We start from the raw sequence: 17,960 nt of genomic DNA, 5'->3' as shown, positions 1-17,960 counted from the left end.
GTGTGTAGGTCATCTTCGCAGTTTGATATGCGGCGACGCGTTCCACCTCTGCTAGCTGCGAGGCATGTGCCTGCAGTTCTGTGGTGATGGTGGATATAGACTGCGTCACTGCTGCCGCCACTATAGAGTGTAGGTCTGGCATCAGATATTTGGCTACCTCCTTTGCCATGCGTTTATATCTATTTGCCGTTGGAGTTCTCTTACTTGTTCTGCTGTCCCGCTCTGTCTCCTCATTCTCCTCATTCCACTGTGAGGACTGAGGAGACAGAGCGGGACAGCAGAACAAGTAAGAGAACTCCAACGCCTACATGGAAGGGTGAGAGAAGCGGAGCTCCGCTAAGCCCAGCGCTACGCAGCAGGCAAATCGGCAACAGGACACCTGGTTTTTACCACCCCAGGTGCCGCTCATCCTCCCCAAACCTCAGAGACAGCGTATGGATCGCTACCTCACCCGAGCGGCAGCGAAACAAGGAGGCCCAGAGGTGGACCAGCCGCGTGACAAGATGGCGCCTCCGGATCCGATAGATAGCTGCGCAACAGAAGAGTCCGCTTCTCTCACCCTTCCATGTAGGCGCCGGAACCGGAAGCCGGTTTACTCCATTTTAATTAGACAAAAACCATGAAACACATTAGTGCTACACACACTATTTTGTTAAAGGACAACTGTAGCAAAAGAAGGCTGTATATTTATTCCCTGTTAAGCCATACCAATTGCCTGGCAGCCCTGCTGATCCTCTGCCTCTAATACTTTTAGCCATAGTCCCTGGACAAGCATGCAGCAGATCAGGTGTTTTTGACAATGTGGTCAGATCTGACAAGATTAGCTGCATGATGCTTGTTTCTGGTGTTATTTTGACACTACTGCAACCAAATAGATCATCAGGGCTGTCAGGCAGAGGTGCTCGGATACCTCTTTTTTTAAATTCGAGTGTATCCGAATTCGAATAGTTCGAAACTCGGGTAAGTCCAAAGTCACAAATTCTTCTCACGAAAATTCGGTATTTGAACTGAAATCAAAACGTCTTTAGTAGTAAATGATGAATGAAGCATCATGTTTTTTTTTAAAGGAAAACAGCAATTGTTTATGTGGGGAGGTATAATAAAAAAAAAATGTAGATTAACAAGAGGACTGGTTCCAGACAGCGGTCGTGAAGCCCACATTGTGTCCAATTTACAACTGGTACATCACAGTTTTCAAGCCAGACATCTCAAAAAAATTAAACATTTTTTTTTCTTCAACAAAATACAGCTATTGTAGTGGCGTAATAGCTGGTGGCAGACTGACAGCATAAGATTTGTTCTGTGTGGACCCTGGCGGTGGGAAAAACAGACTGAGGACAGCAGGATGAGGCGGTAGATGCAGCTATTGTAGTGGCGTAATACCTGGTGGCAGATTGGCAGCATAACAGATAGTTAGTTAGATAGAAAATTTGTGGTTCACTGCGAAAGCGAACCACAGATTTTCGTGCGAATAAGTTTGCGGTCGAACCATTCGGGCCATCTCTAATAAGATATAGTTCTATGGACCCTAGCAGTGGGAAACACAGACAGCAGCAGGAGGAAGAGGTATATGCAGCTATTGTAGTGGTGTAATAGCTGGTGTCAGACTGGCAGCATAAGATATAGAGATGACTCGAACCTCCGATTTTAGGTTCTCGAACGCGAACTTCTGCAAATGTTCGGGTTCGTGCGAACTTTGCAAACCGCAATAAACTTTAATGAGGAGGCAAACTTTGAAAACTACAAACATTTATGCTGGCCACAAAAGTGATGGAAAAGATGTTTCAAGGGGTCTAACATCTGGAGGGGGTCAGCGACTACAAGAGGAATTTTTTTTTTAAAAAAGACCTTATACTTTTTGAGAAAATAGATTTTAAAGTTTCAAAGGAAAAAGAGCTGATTGATTCGATTCAATTCATTAAAAAGAACCGGATCATTCATGAACCGGTTAGTATAGCTTAGAATGCGTCCTGTGCAGGACGCATAGCTGTGGCTCCCGCTGTCTCTCCCTACCTGCCTTCACCTGTCAACCCCCACCTAGGCTGGCACCCGGTGCACCCATGGGTGAATGGTGAGGAGGCGGGGAGGACAGCGTGAGCTGGAAGCTATGCATCCCACAGGACGCATTCTCTGCTATGTGGGGGGCGGTAGAGATCTTCAATCAACTTAATTGAAGATCGCAAGATTAGAGGATACTGTAGCCATCGAACATTTCCAAGGATATTGGCATGGAAACTTTTTTTAAAGGTACAGGTAAGTATTTATGGTTAACTAAGAACTTTAAAGGACTTTTTTGTTGAGCCCCTGGTCCATGAATTGGGCAAGGGCTCTCGGGGAGAGGGGAAGGCTTGGCCACCCCTCTCCCCCCTCTCCCCCCCCCCGCATACCATGGACCATGCGGGCTGGTATAGCTCAGGGTGTGAAGCCCCACACGGCCGGGGCTCTGCATGGGGGACAAGGGGTTACAGAGGCTCGGGAGGGGGGACCCCACGTCATTTTTTTTTTCAGATTTCACACACTCCGCACATAAAAATAATAACATTTTTTTTTCTTTAAATACTGTTTCCTGCTATCTTTTTTAACATATCCTGCAAATTTGGTTTTGCTAGGATGTAAGGGGCCTTTGCTTTTAACTGATAAATTCGGCAGGTGATAACCAACCAGAGTTATGGGGGTGCAAAAATGCTGAATTTTGCCATTGGCTTTCATTGGGCTTCCTATTTCACTTTCAAAAATCCCTTTTCAAAGGACGATGGCTCCTCTAATATCCTCTAGTATCCTCTAATCTTGCGATCTTCAATTAAGTTGATTGAAGATCTCTGCTGCCCCCCACATAGCAGAGAATGGGCTTGATTCAGAAAAGGGTGCTAAGTGTTAGCACGCCAGTGAAAAGCTAACATGCTTTGAACGTGCTAAGTATTTAGCACATGTAAACTACTTAGCACCGTAGTTAGCACATATAAACTACTTAGCACCCTAGTTTTTTTTTTTTAAAAAAATCAATGTTTATTCAACAAAGAAAAGGAACATATGACAGAATATGCAGTGTAGCAGTGTGCCTCCTAACTTTTCCAACACTAGCTTCAGCATCAATTATCACTGTGAAAGATGAGAGGTATTGTTAACAATAATATAATGATCATCACATAATATATAGAGCTCAGATTGAATTTAAATGTCCAAATATTCTATCTTTTACAAGATCATAATTAGGAAGACAAGGGGTATCTAACCATGGAGCTTAGCACCCTAGTTAGCACGGTGCTAAGTAGTAGTTTGCATGTGCTAACTACGGTGCTAAGTAGTTTGCATGTGCTAACTACGGTGCTAAGTTTGCATGTGCTAACTACGGTGCTAAGTAGTTTGTATGGGCTACTGCTAACTACTTAGCACCCTAGTTAGCACGCCCAAAGCCTTTAGGCGTGCTAACTGGGTTAGCACCGTTTACTGTATAGAGCCCAATGCGTCTTGTGGGATGCATAGCTGCCGACCCCCGCTGTCCTCCTCTCGCCTCCTCACCTTCACCTAGTTCGCACGCAAACGATATTGGTTTCACAAGAAAATGTTATAATTTCACGCAAAAAATTGCGATCGCGCGAAACGCGAACATTTGAGCAAAAACGGCCGTGCTATCAGTTAGCACTCTTTTCTGATTCAAGCCCATTGTGACCAATACACAACTGGGACAGCACAGTTTTCAACCCAGACACCTCAATAAATGTAACTTTTTTTCTACAGCAACAATAACAGCAATTTTTTTTTGGGGGGGGTGCATAATACGTAGCAGCAGCAGTGGCCTGTGGCACCCTGGCGGTGGGAGCACAGGCAGCAGGAGACAGGAGGAGGAGTATAGCGTGTGGCAGCATAGGTAGTCCATGGCACCTAGTGTTAGTAACACTGCACAGATAAACCATAACAACCATGAGGTTTCAGGAAGCGGTTGTACTGCTGCAGTTGGGGACTCCCCACAACTCCGACAGCACAGTTTTCATCCCATACACCTCAAAAAAATTACTAATTTTTTTTTTCAAATGTGGCAACCAGCAGAGTACCACTCCGGGGCATATTTAAAATGATTTTACAGCAACATAGCTATTATTTTTTTGAGCTTTACAGCTAGCAGCAGTGGACTGTGGCACCCTGGCAGTGGGAGCACAGGCATCAGGAGCAGGGCAATGCAGCAGAAGCAGGTGTAATGTGTGCCAGCAGCATGCAGGAGGTTGTACCATAGCACGTAGCGTTGGTACCACGGCTGTAAAAAAATTTGTGAACCAGGTGTGACACTGGGTATTTAAACGTAATCAATGCGATTATTGTGATACAAAAGGACTGAGGCAAGGCTAGATCAATAACAGGCTGATTTCATACACAGGTGGTCAGATGGCTATAGTACAGAAGGTTTAGACAGAGACAAAAACGTTAAACAGGCTGAGGTCATACACTTAGATGGCTCCTCTGGGCCATAACCTTTCCAATCCTCCAAATATTGTAGAGAATTACGGAACTTCCGAGAATCCAAAAATTGTTCTATCTCATACTCAGGTTCCCCATCCACCTCAACAGTCATGCTCAACTTCTACCTGGGAGAAATCCGGATAGTTGCTATCTGGATAACTCCCAGGAATGCTGTGCGGGGGGGTCAATCTTACCTGAATGACGTCTTCATCGGGTCCATACGTGCCACCTCCCACCATGTGTTCCAAGCGTCGGGTTGAAGGAGGAAGCGTTTGTGTCACGTGACCGGCGAATGCGGATCTTGGAATGCATGGTAGGAGGCGACGCGTATGGACCCGATGAAGACGTCATTCAGGTAAGATTGACCCCCCCCACCTGCACATCATTCCTGGGAGTTATCCGGATAGCAACTATCCGGATTTCTCCCGGGTAGAAGTTGAGCATGTCTGCACCTCAATAGGTGGAGGAGGATCAGAAGAAGAAACATTGGCTGCTGGTTTCAATAAAGATACATGGAAAGATCTTACTTCCCTCATAGACTGAGGCAAAGTCACCCGATATACAACACCATTAATTTTCTTAGCAATAGGATAAGGACCAATATATTTGGGACCCAACTTGGCAGATGGCTTGTCTATGGATAAGAAAAAAGTACTCAGGGGACCGATGACGATCAGCCTGAGATTTTTGTTGAACAACCGCTCCTTTCAAATTTTCCCTGACCTGAGTCCAGACTGTCTGCATGTGAGAAATCCGTTTCTCCAAGAGTGGATGAGAGGAATGTGAATGGGAGAATGAGGTGAATTTAGGAGTTCAGCCAGTAATTACCTGAAATGGTGATAATTTTGGTGGAGGAACTAGAGAGGTTATTAAATGCAAATTCAGCAAATGGTAAAAACTCAAGCCAGGTCTCCTGACAATCAGACACAAAACACCTGAGGTACTGCTCCAGGGATTGATTAGTTCTTTCAGTCTGACCGTTGGTCTCAGGATGAAACCCAGATGAAAATGACAAGGAGATTCCTAAATGAGAACAGAATGATCGCCAAAATTGGGAGACAAACTGAACTCCCCTATCTGACACAATATTCTCTGGGATACCATGTAAACAAAATACAGTGGGTTGCAGAAGTATTCGGCCCCCTTGAAGTTTCCACAAATTTATCATATTACTGCCACAGACATGAATCAATTTTATTGGAATTCCACGTGAAAGACCAATACAAAGTGGTGTACATGTGAGAAGTGGAACAAAAATCATACATGATTCCAAACATTTAAAAAAAAAAAAAACCTGCAAAGTGGGGTGTGCGTAATTATTCAGCCCCCTGAGTCAATACTTTGTAGAACCACCTTTTTGCTGTAATTACAGCTGCAAGTCTTTTAGGGTATGTCTCTACCAACTTTGCACATCTAGAGACTGAAATCCTTGCCCATTCTTTGCAAAACAGCTCCAGCTCAGTCAGATTAGATGGACAGCGTTTGTGAACAGCAGTTTTAAGATCTTGCCACAGATTCTCGATTGGATTTAGATCTGGACTTTGACTGGGCCATGGATATGTTTTGTTTTAAACCATTCCATTGTTGCCCTGGCTTTATGTTTAGGGTTGTTGCCCTGCTGGAAGGTGAACCTCTGCACCAGTCTCAAGTCTTTTGCAGAGTCCAAGAGGTTTTCTTTCAAGATTGCCCTGTATTTGGCTCCATCCATCTTCCCATCAACTGTGACCAGCTTCCCTGTCCCTGCTGAAGAGAAGCACCCCCAGAGCATGATGCTGGAACCACCATATTTGACAGTGGGGATGATGTGTTCAGAGTGATGTGCAGAGTTAGTTTTCCACCACACATAGCGTTTTGAATTTTGGCCAAAAAGTTCCATTTTGGTCTCATCTGACCAGAGCACCTTCTTGCACATGTTTGCTGTGTCCCCCCACATGGCTTGTAGAAAACTGCTTAAGGGACTTCTTATGCTTTTCTGTTAACAATAGCTTTCTTCTTGCCACTCTTCCGTACTTCCATACAAGGCCAACTTTGTGCAGTGCATGACTAATAGTTGTCCTATGGACAGAGTGCCCCACCTGAGCTGTAGATCTCTGTAGCTCGTCCAGGGTCACCATGGTCCTCTTGACTGCATTTCTGATCAGCGCTCTCCTTGTTCGGCCTGTGAGTTTAGGTGGACGGCCTTGTCTTGGTAGGTTTACAGTTGTGCCATACTCCTTCCATTTCTGAATGATCGCTTGAACAGTGATCCGTGGGATGTTCAAAGCTTTGGAAATCTTTTTGTAGCCTAAGCCTGCTCTAAATTTCTCAATAACTTTATCCCTGACCTGTCTGGCGTTTTCTTTGGACTTCATGGTGTTGTTGCTCCCAATATTCTCTTAGACAACCTCTGAGGCCATCACAGAGCAGCTGTATTTGTACTAACATTAGATTACACACAGGTGCACTCTATTTAGTCATTAGCACTCATCAGAAAATGTCTATGGGCAACTGACTGCACTCAGACCAATGGGGGCTGAATAATTACGCACACCCCACTTTGCAGTTATTTATTTGTAAAAAAAAATGTTTGGAATCATGTATGATTTTCGTTCCACTTCTCACGTGTACACCACTTTGTATTGGTCTTTCACATGAAATTCCAATAAAATTGATTCATGTTTTTGGCAGTAACATGACAAAATGTGGAAAACTTCAAGGGGGCCGAATACTTTTGCAAACCACTGTACATGTTCTATACATAATTCTTCCAATTCTTTGGTAGAGGGCAACTTACATAATGGAACAAAATGAGCCATCTTACTAAATCTATCGACAATCACCCAAATTACACTTTTCCCACCAGAAGTAGGCAAATCGACCACAAAATCTATAGAAATATGAGTCCATGGAACCTGCGGAATGGGCAAGGGCATCAAATTACTTCTAGGAGCATTCCTAGAGACCTTGCTTTTGGCACAGACACTGCAGGCACCAACAAAAGCCTTACAGTCCTTCCTTATGGTAGGCCACCAAACATGACGTGTTAATAACTCTAAGGTTTTAGTCTCTCCAGGATGTCCTGCCAGTTTGGTATCATGAAATTGTTGAAGCACCTGTAGGCGAAGATAAATCGGTACGTAATATACACCTAAAGGTTTTCAAGGTGGACAGTCCTCCCGAAAAGACAATTTTTCAGACAGGTCAGAAAAATCTTGAGTGTCAGTGGCGGCAACCCCACAGTACTTAGGTATAATAGAAACAGGGGACTTGGGTTGTGAAACTTCAGAATCAAAACACCTGGATAAAGCATCAGCATCACTACCATTGAAATTGCCCAAATAAACAGGTTTTTGTGACCCTAGGCTATGACCTCTTCGGCCTAGGACTGCATTGAACGCGACCCACGCATTGTGCGCATTCTGGACAACACCAATTACTGGGTTTATACCCTTCTGGATCCACGGTACAAACACAATGTTCCAAAACTGCTTGAAGAAAGAGTCAGACAGGTCAAAATGGAAGAATACCAGCAGGCCCTTGTGGAGACTTTAGAGAGGAGATTGACATCCTCCCCCTCCTCTAGCCAGTTGTACACCGACAGACTGACTTCCGCAAACCCAGGATGACCAGGAGGGCAGCAAACAACACAAGCCGCAGCTAGTGCCCAAAAGGGAATGGTATCGGCAGTGTCCTTGGAGTGGGAACATTTTCTGACACCCATGCAGCAGCACACAGAACAGCAAGCGTGCAGATCCACCTCCAACACCGATCGCCTGGAGAAGATGGTCAAGGACTACATGTCAGATGGCATAGCTGTGTTGAACAATCCATCTGCACCCTTCAACTATTGGGTATCGAAGCTAGACACCTGGCACAAACTGGCAATGTACGCAATAGAGGTGCTGGCTTGCCCGGCAGCCAGCGTTATGTCGGAACGCTGTTTCTAGAGTTGAGCTGAAATTTTTGTAATTTCGCATTACTAAAATTACGCATGCGAAATTTGCGATTACGATGCGAAATTACGGTAGCGTAATTGCCATTAAAATCGTAATTTAAAATACCGTAAGCGTAATTTTCAACGCGTAATTTCGCGTTTCGTTCATGCCGTAATTTCGCATTAAACGCTACCGTAATTTCGCGTTAAACCGTAACGCTCCGTATAGTATAAAAAAGCCGCCGACTTTAAGGGTTAATAGCAAAGCCCCCTTAAATGCTAAGAGCCTCAAATTTGAAGAATATATTAAGGAGATCAGGAGGAATAAGAGGAAAATTTTTTTTTTCAAAAAGACCTTATAGTTTTTGAGAAAATCGATGTTAAAGTTTCAAAGGAAAAATGTAAACATTTAAAAACCCGCTGACTTTAACAGTTAATAGCAAAGCCTGCTTAAAGTTTAGGAACACCAAATTCCCAGGGAATATTAAGGGGATCAGTGAGAATAAGAGGAAAAATTTTTTTTTCAAAAAGACCTTATAGTTTTTGAGAAAATCGATTTTTAAGTTTCAAGGGCGAAAATGTCTTTTAAATGCAGAAAATGGCAGTTTTTTTTGCACAGGTAACAATAGTGTATTATTTTCATAGATTCCCCCAAGTGGGAAGAGTTTTACTTACTTCGTTCTGAGTGTGGGAAATATAAAAAAAAACGACGTGGGGTCCCCCCTCCCAGACCTCTTTAACCCCTTGTCCCCCATGCAGGCTGGGATAGCCAGAATGCGTAGCACCGGCCGCGTGGGGCTCCGCACCCTGACTATACCAGCCCGCATGGTCCATGGATTGGGGGGTCTCGGAAGGGGAGGGGCAGCCAAGCTTTCCCCTCCCCCTCCGAGCCCTTGTCCAATCCAAGGACAAGGGGCTCTTCTCCACCTCCGATGGGCGGTAGCCTGCATGGGGGACAAGGGGTTAAAGAGGTCTGGGAGGGGGGACCCCACGTCGTTTTTTTTTATATTTCCCACACTCAGAACGAAGTAAGTAAAACTCTTCCCACTTGGGGGAATCTATGAAAATAATACACTATTGTTACCTGTGCAAAAAAGACATTTTCCGCATTTAAAAGACATTTTCGCCCTTGAAACTTAAAAATCGATTTTCTCAAAAACTATAAGGTCTTTTTGAAAAAAAATTTTTTCCTCTTATTCCTTCTGATCTCCTTAATATATTCTCCAATTTTGAGGCTCTTAGCATTTAAGGGGGCTTTGCTATTAACCCTTAAAGTTGGCGGCTACCTAACATTGATCCATGCGTCACCTTTTCCGCTTCGGGAGCATGGCCATACGCATTAATTTCGTAAAACCCATTGCAATGCGAAAATTACGCGTAAATTACGCTTACGCGAAATTTCGCGAAATCCTTCTTCATTACGATTATGTACTTACGGCCATAAACGTAATTACACTAATTACGCGAAATTTCGCGAAATCGTAATTACGCCATTACGCTCATCTCTAGCTGTTTCAGTGCTGCCGGAGGCATCGTCACAGATCGGCGTATCCGCCTCTCCACAGAAAATGCAGACCGTCTGACTCAAATTAAAATGAATCAATCCTGGATTGGAAACGACTACGCAACACTCCCGGACCCCAACCAAGTAACATGAACAATGAACATCTGTGATGGGTTAGCATTTCCGGTCCCTGTTTATTGAACCTCTCATCTGTATTACATTTATGACTGCATGGTGACAAAATGCAAATTGCTATCCGCACGCTTCTTGTCCTCATGCAAGGCCTGGGTTGTTGTGTCTCAAAGCGTGGCCTTCTCCTCCTGCGCCACCCTCCTCCTGTTCCATCACGTGTGCTGCTGCTGGGTTAGCGTTACCGGTCCCTTTTCCTGGAACCTCTTATATGTATTACATTTATGACTGCATGGCGTCAAAAAGCATGTTACCTGTGCAAAGAAACATGACATTTCCCGCATTTAAAAGACAGTTTTCCCCTTGAAACTTTAAAATCGATTTTCTCAAAAACTATAAGCTCTTTTTGCTAAAAAATTTTTCCTCTTGTACCCACTCCCAATGTGCACATACCCTGTAAATTTGGGGTATGTAGCATGTAAGGAAGCTTTACAAAGCACGAAAGTTCGGGTCCCCATTGACTTCCATTATGTTCGGAGTTCGGCGCGAACACCCGAACATCGCGGCGATGTTCGGCGAACGTTCGCGAACCCGAACATCTAGGTGTTCGCCCAACACTATCTAAAACCTAGGTAGGTCTCATGGATGGTCAGGATCGTCTTATAGTCCAAAAATACCGTACATATTGCTGTATATTGTTATGTGACCCCACCCTCCGACTAATGCTTAGCCTAAGCTAGGATGCCATGATCCAGAGCATTCTGGGAGACAAGATGTTATTTCTGCTCACTTTGGAACACACAACAAATTCCACAGTGATGCACCTGCCAGCAGTAAAGATGTCACCACTTGTGATAAATTTAAGATAGTAAATCAGGGAGAGGAGAGATTTTACAGTGGGCAAACACTGACTACCGTATATACTCGGATACAAGTCGACCCGTGTATAAGTCGACCCCCAAATTTGATCCCCAAAAGCTGGTATTTTTTAAAGTCTCAAGTATAAGTTGGCCTAGGAAAGTTGATGGCTGCAGGTGGGGACTAGGGGGGGTTACTGGTTTTGCACTTGGGGTCCAGGAGAAGTAATGTCTGCACTTAGGGAACAGGAGAAGTTAATGGCTGTAGTGCATAAAACTCTGCAGCCATTAACTCCTCCTGGTCCCCAGGTGCTGCTTCAGCTTTTCACATATGCAGAGCGGATATATGCACATATCTAGGCATCGAGTACTATGGGCTGTTTTCCCGTACAAACTCCCCCTCCCAGCAGCAGCGGTGCCTTCCGCTCTCTCCCCCGGGTGGCCCACTCGCCTCCCACCCCCTGTGTTCTGTGAAAACAATGTAGCAGAGCTGTCATACGTTACCTATTAATTTTTAACTGCAAACCTCCCCTCCCGGCCACAATGGTGCCTTCCGCTCTCTCCCCCGGGTAGCCGCCTCTCTCCCCCGTGTTCAGTGACAACAGTGTGGCAGAGCTGACATACGTTACCTAATCCACCCCTGCGCGCTGTGTCCTTTGATCTCCTCCTCGTTCATGCCGGCGAGCATACTATAGCGTCTCTCCCGCTTCCAGTACCATGTGACTCCCGATGTCACATGGTACTGGAAGCGGGAGAGACGCTATAGTATGCTCGCCGGCATGAACGAGGAGGAGATCAAAGGACACAGCGCGCAGGGGTGGATTAGGTAACGTATGTCAGCTCTGCTACACTGTTGTAACTGAACACAGGGGAGAGAGGCGGCCACCAGGGGAGAGAGCAAAAGGCACCATAGCGGCTGGGAGGGGAGGTTTGTAGGTAAAACTGGCAACAGTTATGATTAGGAGGAGACAGGAGGGAGGGAGAGCTAGAGAGGGGGCAGTGCAGTGTAGCCTAATGAGGAGAAAGTGGCACCCCGACCCCGGCTATAAGTTTGGAAATTTAGGTCTGACGTGACTATAAGTCGACCCCCCCACTTTTACATTGTGAGTCAGTCCTAAATTTATCGACTTGTAGTCGAGTATATACGGTAAATCATTTCTAAAGTAATACAGTACTGTAAAATATAAGCAATTTTATTCATTAAGTTATATCCACTAAAGTTCCTCTTTGAGCAAAAGGTACTAGAAACACCACAGTGGCTGATCAGAACTGACAGAACAGGGCTGTTGTCACTGGAAGCCTAAAAACAAAAAGCAACATAAGTGATATAATGTGTCCTATTTGGACCATTGTGCTAGTTCCACCACACATAAACAAATACGTAAACCTCCTCTTTTGAATGATAACTTCACACAGAAATATGGTTTTAAAATCAGAACATTCATTCATAAACTATTTTCTTTACAAAAAATACATTTATTACAATGTGCAGGTAGATATGAATTTCTAAAGCTAATAATGGACAGTTCGATAATGGTTTGGAGAAATGAGTGTAGAGGTACTTGTACCCCTTACCCATTTCCTTTAAGAGTTAAAAGTAAATAAACACACAAACACTTAGAAAAAGTATTTTAATTGAACAAAAAACATAACCACGAAAAAAGTCCTTTAATATTCTTAATTAACCATTAATACTTACCTGTCCCTTTAAATAAATGATCCCTCGAAATAGCCTCGGAAATGTTCTATCAGTTACAATGTAACAAAGTTATTACAATGTAACAACTTTGTTACATTGTAACTACGCCGCACCCGACGTCACTCGCCGCCGCCGCATACGCGTCTGCGCTGCACGGACCCTACAGAGCTCTGAGCTATATAGCTCAGAGCTCTCTAAAGCATCTTTGTATTTTGGCTCCAAGGAGCCCCATTGGTCCTTAGCAGACCAATGGGGTTCCTTCTGATTTGAAGGAACCCCATTGGTCTGCTAAAGACCAATGGGGCTCCTTGGAGCCCAAATACAAAGATGCTTTAGAGAGCTCTGAGCTATATAGCTCAGAGCTCTGTCGGGTCTGTGCAGCGCAGACACGTATGCGGCGGCTGAGCGGCGAGTGACGTCGGGTGCGGCGTAGTTACAATGTAACAAAGTTGTTACATTGTAATAACTTTGTTACATTGTAACTGATAGAACATTTCCGAGGATATTGCGTGGGATCATTTATTTAAAGGGACAGGTAAGTATTAATGGTTAATTAAGAATATTAAAGGAGTTTTTTCGTGGTTATGTTTTTTGTTCAATTAAAATACTTTTTCTAAGTGTTTGTGTGTTTATTTACTTTTAACTCTTAAAGGAAATGGGTAAGGGGTGCAAGTACCTTTATACTCATTTCTCCTGGGAGGGGGGGTGGGCATCTGGGGGACCCCTTTTTAAAGGGGACTCCCAGATTCCACCATAACCCCCCCCCCAGGAAATCGCGGCCTCCACCTCCACCGCCCATCGGAGGTGGAGAAGAGCCCCTTGTCCTTGGATTGGACAAGGGCTCGGAGGGGGAGGGGAAAGCTTGGCTGCCCCTCCCCTTCCGAGACCCCCCAATCCATGGACCATGCGGGCTGGTATAGTCAGGGTGCGGAGCCCCACGCGGCCGGTGCTCCGCATTCTGGCTATCCCAGCCTGCATGGGGGACAAGGGGTTAAAGAGGTCTGGGAGGGGGGACCCCACGTCGTTTTTATTTATATTTCCCACACTCAGAACGAAGTAAGTAAAACTCTTCCCACTTGGGGGAATCTATGAAAATAATACACTATTGTTACCTGTGCAAAAAAAACTGACATTTTCCGCATTTAAAAGACATTTTCGCCCTTGAAACTTAAAAATCGATTTTCTCAAAAACGATAAGGTCTTTTTGAAAAAAATTTTTTCCTCTTATTCCTTCTGATCTCCTTAATATATTCTCCAATTTTGAGGCTCTTAGCATTTAAGGGGGCTTTGCTATTAACCCTTAAAGTTGGCGGCTACCTAACATTGATCCATGCGTCAACTTTTCCGCTTCGGGAGCATGGCCATACGCATTAATTTCGTAAAACCCATTGCAATGCGAAAATTACGCGAAAATTACGCTTACGCGAAATTTCGCGAAATCCTTCTTCATTACGATTATGTACTTACGGCCATAAACGTAATTACACTAATTACGCGAAATTTCGCGAAATCGTAATTACGCCATTACGCTCATCTCTAGGCCTGTTTCAGTGCTGCCGGAGGCATCGTCACAGATCGGCGTATCCGCCTCTCCACAGAAAATGCAGACCGTCTGACTCAAATTAAAATGAATCAATCCTGGATTGGAAACGACTACGCAACACTCCCGGACCCCAACCAAGTAACATGAACAATGAACATCCGTGATGGGTTAGCGTTTCCGGTCCCTGTTTATTGAACCTCTCATCTGTATTACATTTATGACTGCATGGTGACAAAATGCAAATTGCTATCCGCACGCTTCTTGTCCTCATGCAAGGCCTGGGTTGTTGTGTCTCAAAGCGTGGCCTTCTCCTCCTGCGCCACCCTCCTCCTGTTCCATCACGTGTGCTGCTGCTGGGTTAGCGTTACCGGTCCCTTTTCCTGGAACCTCTTATATGTATTACATTTATGACTGCATGGCGACAAAAAGCATGTTACCTGTGCAAAGAAACATGACATTTCCCGCATTTAAAAGACAGTTTTCCCTTTGAAACTTTAAAATCGATTTTCTCAAAAACTATAAGCTCTTTTTGCTAAAAAAAAAATTCCTCTTGTACCCACTCCCAATGTGCACATACCCTGTAAATTTGGGGTATGTAGCATGTAAGGAGGCTTTACAAAGCACGAAAGTTCGGGTCCCCATTGACTTCCATTATGTTCGGAGTTCGGCGCGAACACCCGAACATCGCGGCGATGTTCGGCAAACGTTCGCGAACCCGAACATCTAGGTGTTCGCCCAACACTATCTAAAACCTAGGTAGGTCTCATGGATGGTCAGGATCGTCTTATAGTCCAAAAATACCGTACATATTGCTGTATATTGTTATGTGACCCCACCCTCCGACTAATGCTTAGCCTAAGCTAGGAAGCCATGATCCAGAGCATTCTGGGAGACAAGATGTTATTTCTGCTCACTTTGGAACACACAACAAATTCCACAGTGATGCACCTGCCAGCAGTAAAGATGTCACCACTTGTGATAAATTTAAGATAGTAAATCAGGGAGAGGAGAGATTTTACAGTGGGCAAACACTGACTACCGTATATACTCGGATACTCCTAATCATAACTGTTGCCAGTTTTACCTACAAACCTCCCCTCCCAGCCGCTATGGTGCCTTTTGCTCTCTCCCCTGGTGGCCGCCTCTCTCCCCTGTGTTCAGTTACAACAGTGTAGCAGAGCTGACATACGTTACCTAATCCACCCCTGCGCGCTGTGTCCTTTGATCTCCTCCTCGTTCATGCCGACGAGCATACTATAGCGTCTCTCCCGCTTCAGTACCATGTGACTCCCGATGTCACATGGTACTGGAAGCGGGAGAGACCCTATAGTATGCTCGCCGGCATGAACGAGGAGGAGATCAAAGGACACAGCGCGCAGGGGTGGATTAGGTAACGTATGTCAGCTCTGCTACACTGTTGTAACTGAACACAGGGGAGAGAGGCGGCCACCAGGGGAGAGAGCAAAAGGCACCATAGCGGCTGGGAGGGGAGGTTTGTAGGTAAAACTGGCAACAGTTATGATTAGGAGGAGACAGGAGGGAGGGAGAGCTAGAGAGGGGGCAGTGCAGTGTAGCCTAATGAGGAGAAAGTGGCACCCCGACCCCGGCTATAAGTTTGGAAATTTAAGTCTGACGCGACTATAAGTTGACCCCCCCACTTTTACATTGTGAGTCAGTCCTAAATTTATCGACTTGTAGTCGAGTATATACGGTAAATCATTTCTAAAGTAATACAGTACTGTAAAATATAAGCAATTTTATTCATTAAGTTATATCCACTAAAGTTCCTCTTTGAGCAAAAGGTACTAGAAACACCACAGCGGCTGATCAGAACTGACAGAACAGGGCTGTTGTCACTGGAAGCCTAAAAACAAAGAGCAACATAAGTGATATAATGTGTCCTATTTGGACCATTGTGCTAGTTCCACCACACATAAATAAAGCATACGTAAACCTCCTCTTTTGAATGATAACTTCACACAGAAATATGGTTTTAAAATCAGAACATTCACTCATAAACTATTTTCTTTACAAAAAATACATTTATTACAATGTGCAGGTAGATATGAATTTCTAAAGCTAATAATGGACAGTTCGATAATGGTTTGGACCAGAAAGTTATTGATTGCTTCCCAATAAAAATCGATTGGGTGGTGGTGATTACAGCAGAAATCATATCCAGAAATAATACCTGATGCAGTAGAACACTAAAGGTGGCCATACATCAGGTGACTTGGTTGGACGATAGACTATCCGATTAGATAATTATTATCGAATCGAATGAGAATCGAGCATGCCTGATCGACAATGCAACCAATTTAAATGTTAAATGTATTTAGAATGGTGACAGTAAATGTTTGTTAGTCGAGTTTTATCTTATAGTGAATAAAAGTTATATTTTAGGTTTACTACACCTTTGCGAAGGGCTAATAGGGTCTGTAATCACAGCTCCAGAGTTTTTCTATTTAACCCCATTTCTCCTCATTAGTATATGTGTGTTTTTCTACTTTTACAAACTAAAGCTGGCCATACACTGGCCCGATTTGCGGCCGTTTCGACAGCAGATTCGATCACTGGGATCGAATCTGCTGCCAATCGTTCGCGCTAAACGTACCCGCCGATTTCCTCCTGAAATCAGATCGGTCCGTCGATCGCGCCGTGTGGAAAAATACCGTCGAACGCCCGTGGGTAGGGAGTGCGTCGCTAGCGGCGGCCGATCCGATCAGGTATACATTACCTGACGCTGGCTCCCGGGCATCTTCTCCGCGCAGCACCGCTCTGTTCCTGCTTCCATCCCAGCGTACATTAACTTCCTGTGTCACTGCAGTGACCAGGAAGTTCAAATAGAGGGCGCTAATGGCAAATCGGCCAGTGTATGGCTACCTTAAGGACTGAATAGCTGGTTGCCCTTTGTTATTTTATACACAGAAAAGCAATTAATAGATCTGCCATGGAGGTAATTTACCAATCTCTTCTAGGGTGTGACCAACCGGATGTCCAACCAGATCCCGCTCATCATCCAACACTTCATGCTGCGGGAATATGCGCACAAGCTCCAGGACCAGATGGCGCGTCTTATAACCAACAACAAGCAGTTTACATATCTACTGGAAGAGACACACCAAATCTCTGAACAGAGGCAGAGACTCAAAGACCAGATTCAGCGTCTAAGCCTGGCAGTGAAACGCTTAACAAAATTCTCAGAGGGAAATTAGAGCTGCCTTTAAATGCCAGGTCTATTAAAAATAGTATTTCTTGGGTATTGTTGGGATTTCCAATATGGCGGAATATCGATTTATCGATTAATTGAACTGTTTATATGATTGAATAAAATTGAGCATAATTTTCCTTTATTTAGGTATAGAAGATGAAGTCCATAAAGGTGGCCACACACGATACAATAAAACAGGGCCGGGCCGAGGCATAGGCTGGAGAGGCTCCAGCCTCAGGGCGCAGTGTAGGAGGGGGCACAGAATTCATTCAGCTGTCATTCCTAATTGTGTATGAAGCAGAAAGAAATAAGAAAAGGGGATACATAGCAGTGACTGCAAGACAGATAGCTAGATATTAAGGTGTTGGGAAGGTTGTGGGCCCTGTGGCCCTCTTAGTCTAATAGCAATCAGTGTGTGACGGCTGGGGTGGGAGGGATGGAGGGGCGCACTTTGGTGTCTCAGCCTTGGGTGCTGGAGGACCTTGTCCCTGCTCTGCAATAAAATGATCCGATTTTAGGTTAATTCGATAAAAACGATCGGATCTCCTCAAAAATTGAAAGCATTTTTTTAATCGACTGAAAAATCCGATCGGATTTCCCGTTTTCTTTGATTTTAATCGATCCAGAATGCCAGATATTTTTCTTTACT

At 44.5% G+C, this 17,960-nt stretch overlaps 1 protein-coding gene across 1 annotated transcript in view; it reads left to right on the top strand.

Moving 5' to 3' along the window:
• LOC137545245 (interferon-induced GTP-binding protein Mx2-like) overlaps positions 1 to 17,315 on the top strand; it is a 101,762-nt gene extending 84,447 nt beyond the window's left edge. The window contains exon 13 of the mRNA XM_068266365.1: positions 17,079 to 17,315. Coding sequence (XP_068122466.1) covers positions 17,079 to 17,315 — 237 coding nt within the window. The remainder of the gene's footprint in view (positions 1 to 17,078) is intronic.
• The last annotated feature ends 645 nt before the right edge of the window (positions 17,316 to 17,960 follow it).

Source organism: Hyperolius riggenbachi, chromosome 2 (assembly GCF_040937935.1).
Source record: "Hyperolius riggenbachi isolate aHypRig1 chromosome 2, aHypRig1.pri, whole genome shotgun sequence".
In the NCBI taxonomy this organism is placed as follows: Eukaryota; Metazoa; Chordata; class Amphibia; order Anura; family Hyperoliidae; genus Hyperolius; species Hyperolius riggenbachi.
The sequence above is the reverse complement of the archived record's forward strand: the minus strand, read 5'-3'. Positions and strand labels throughout refer to the sequence as shown.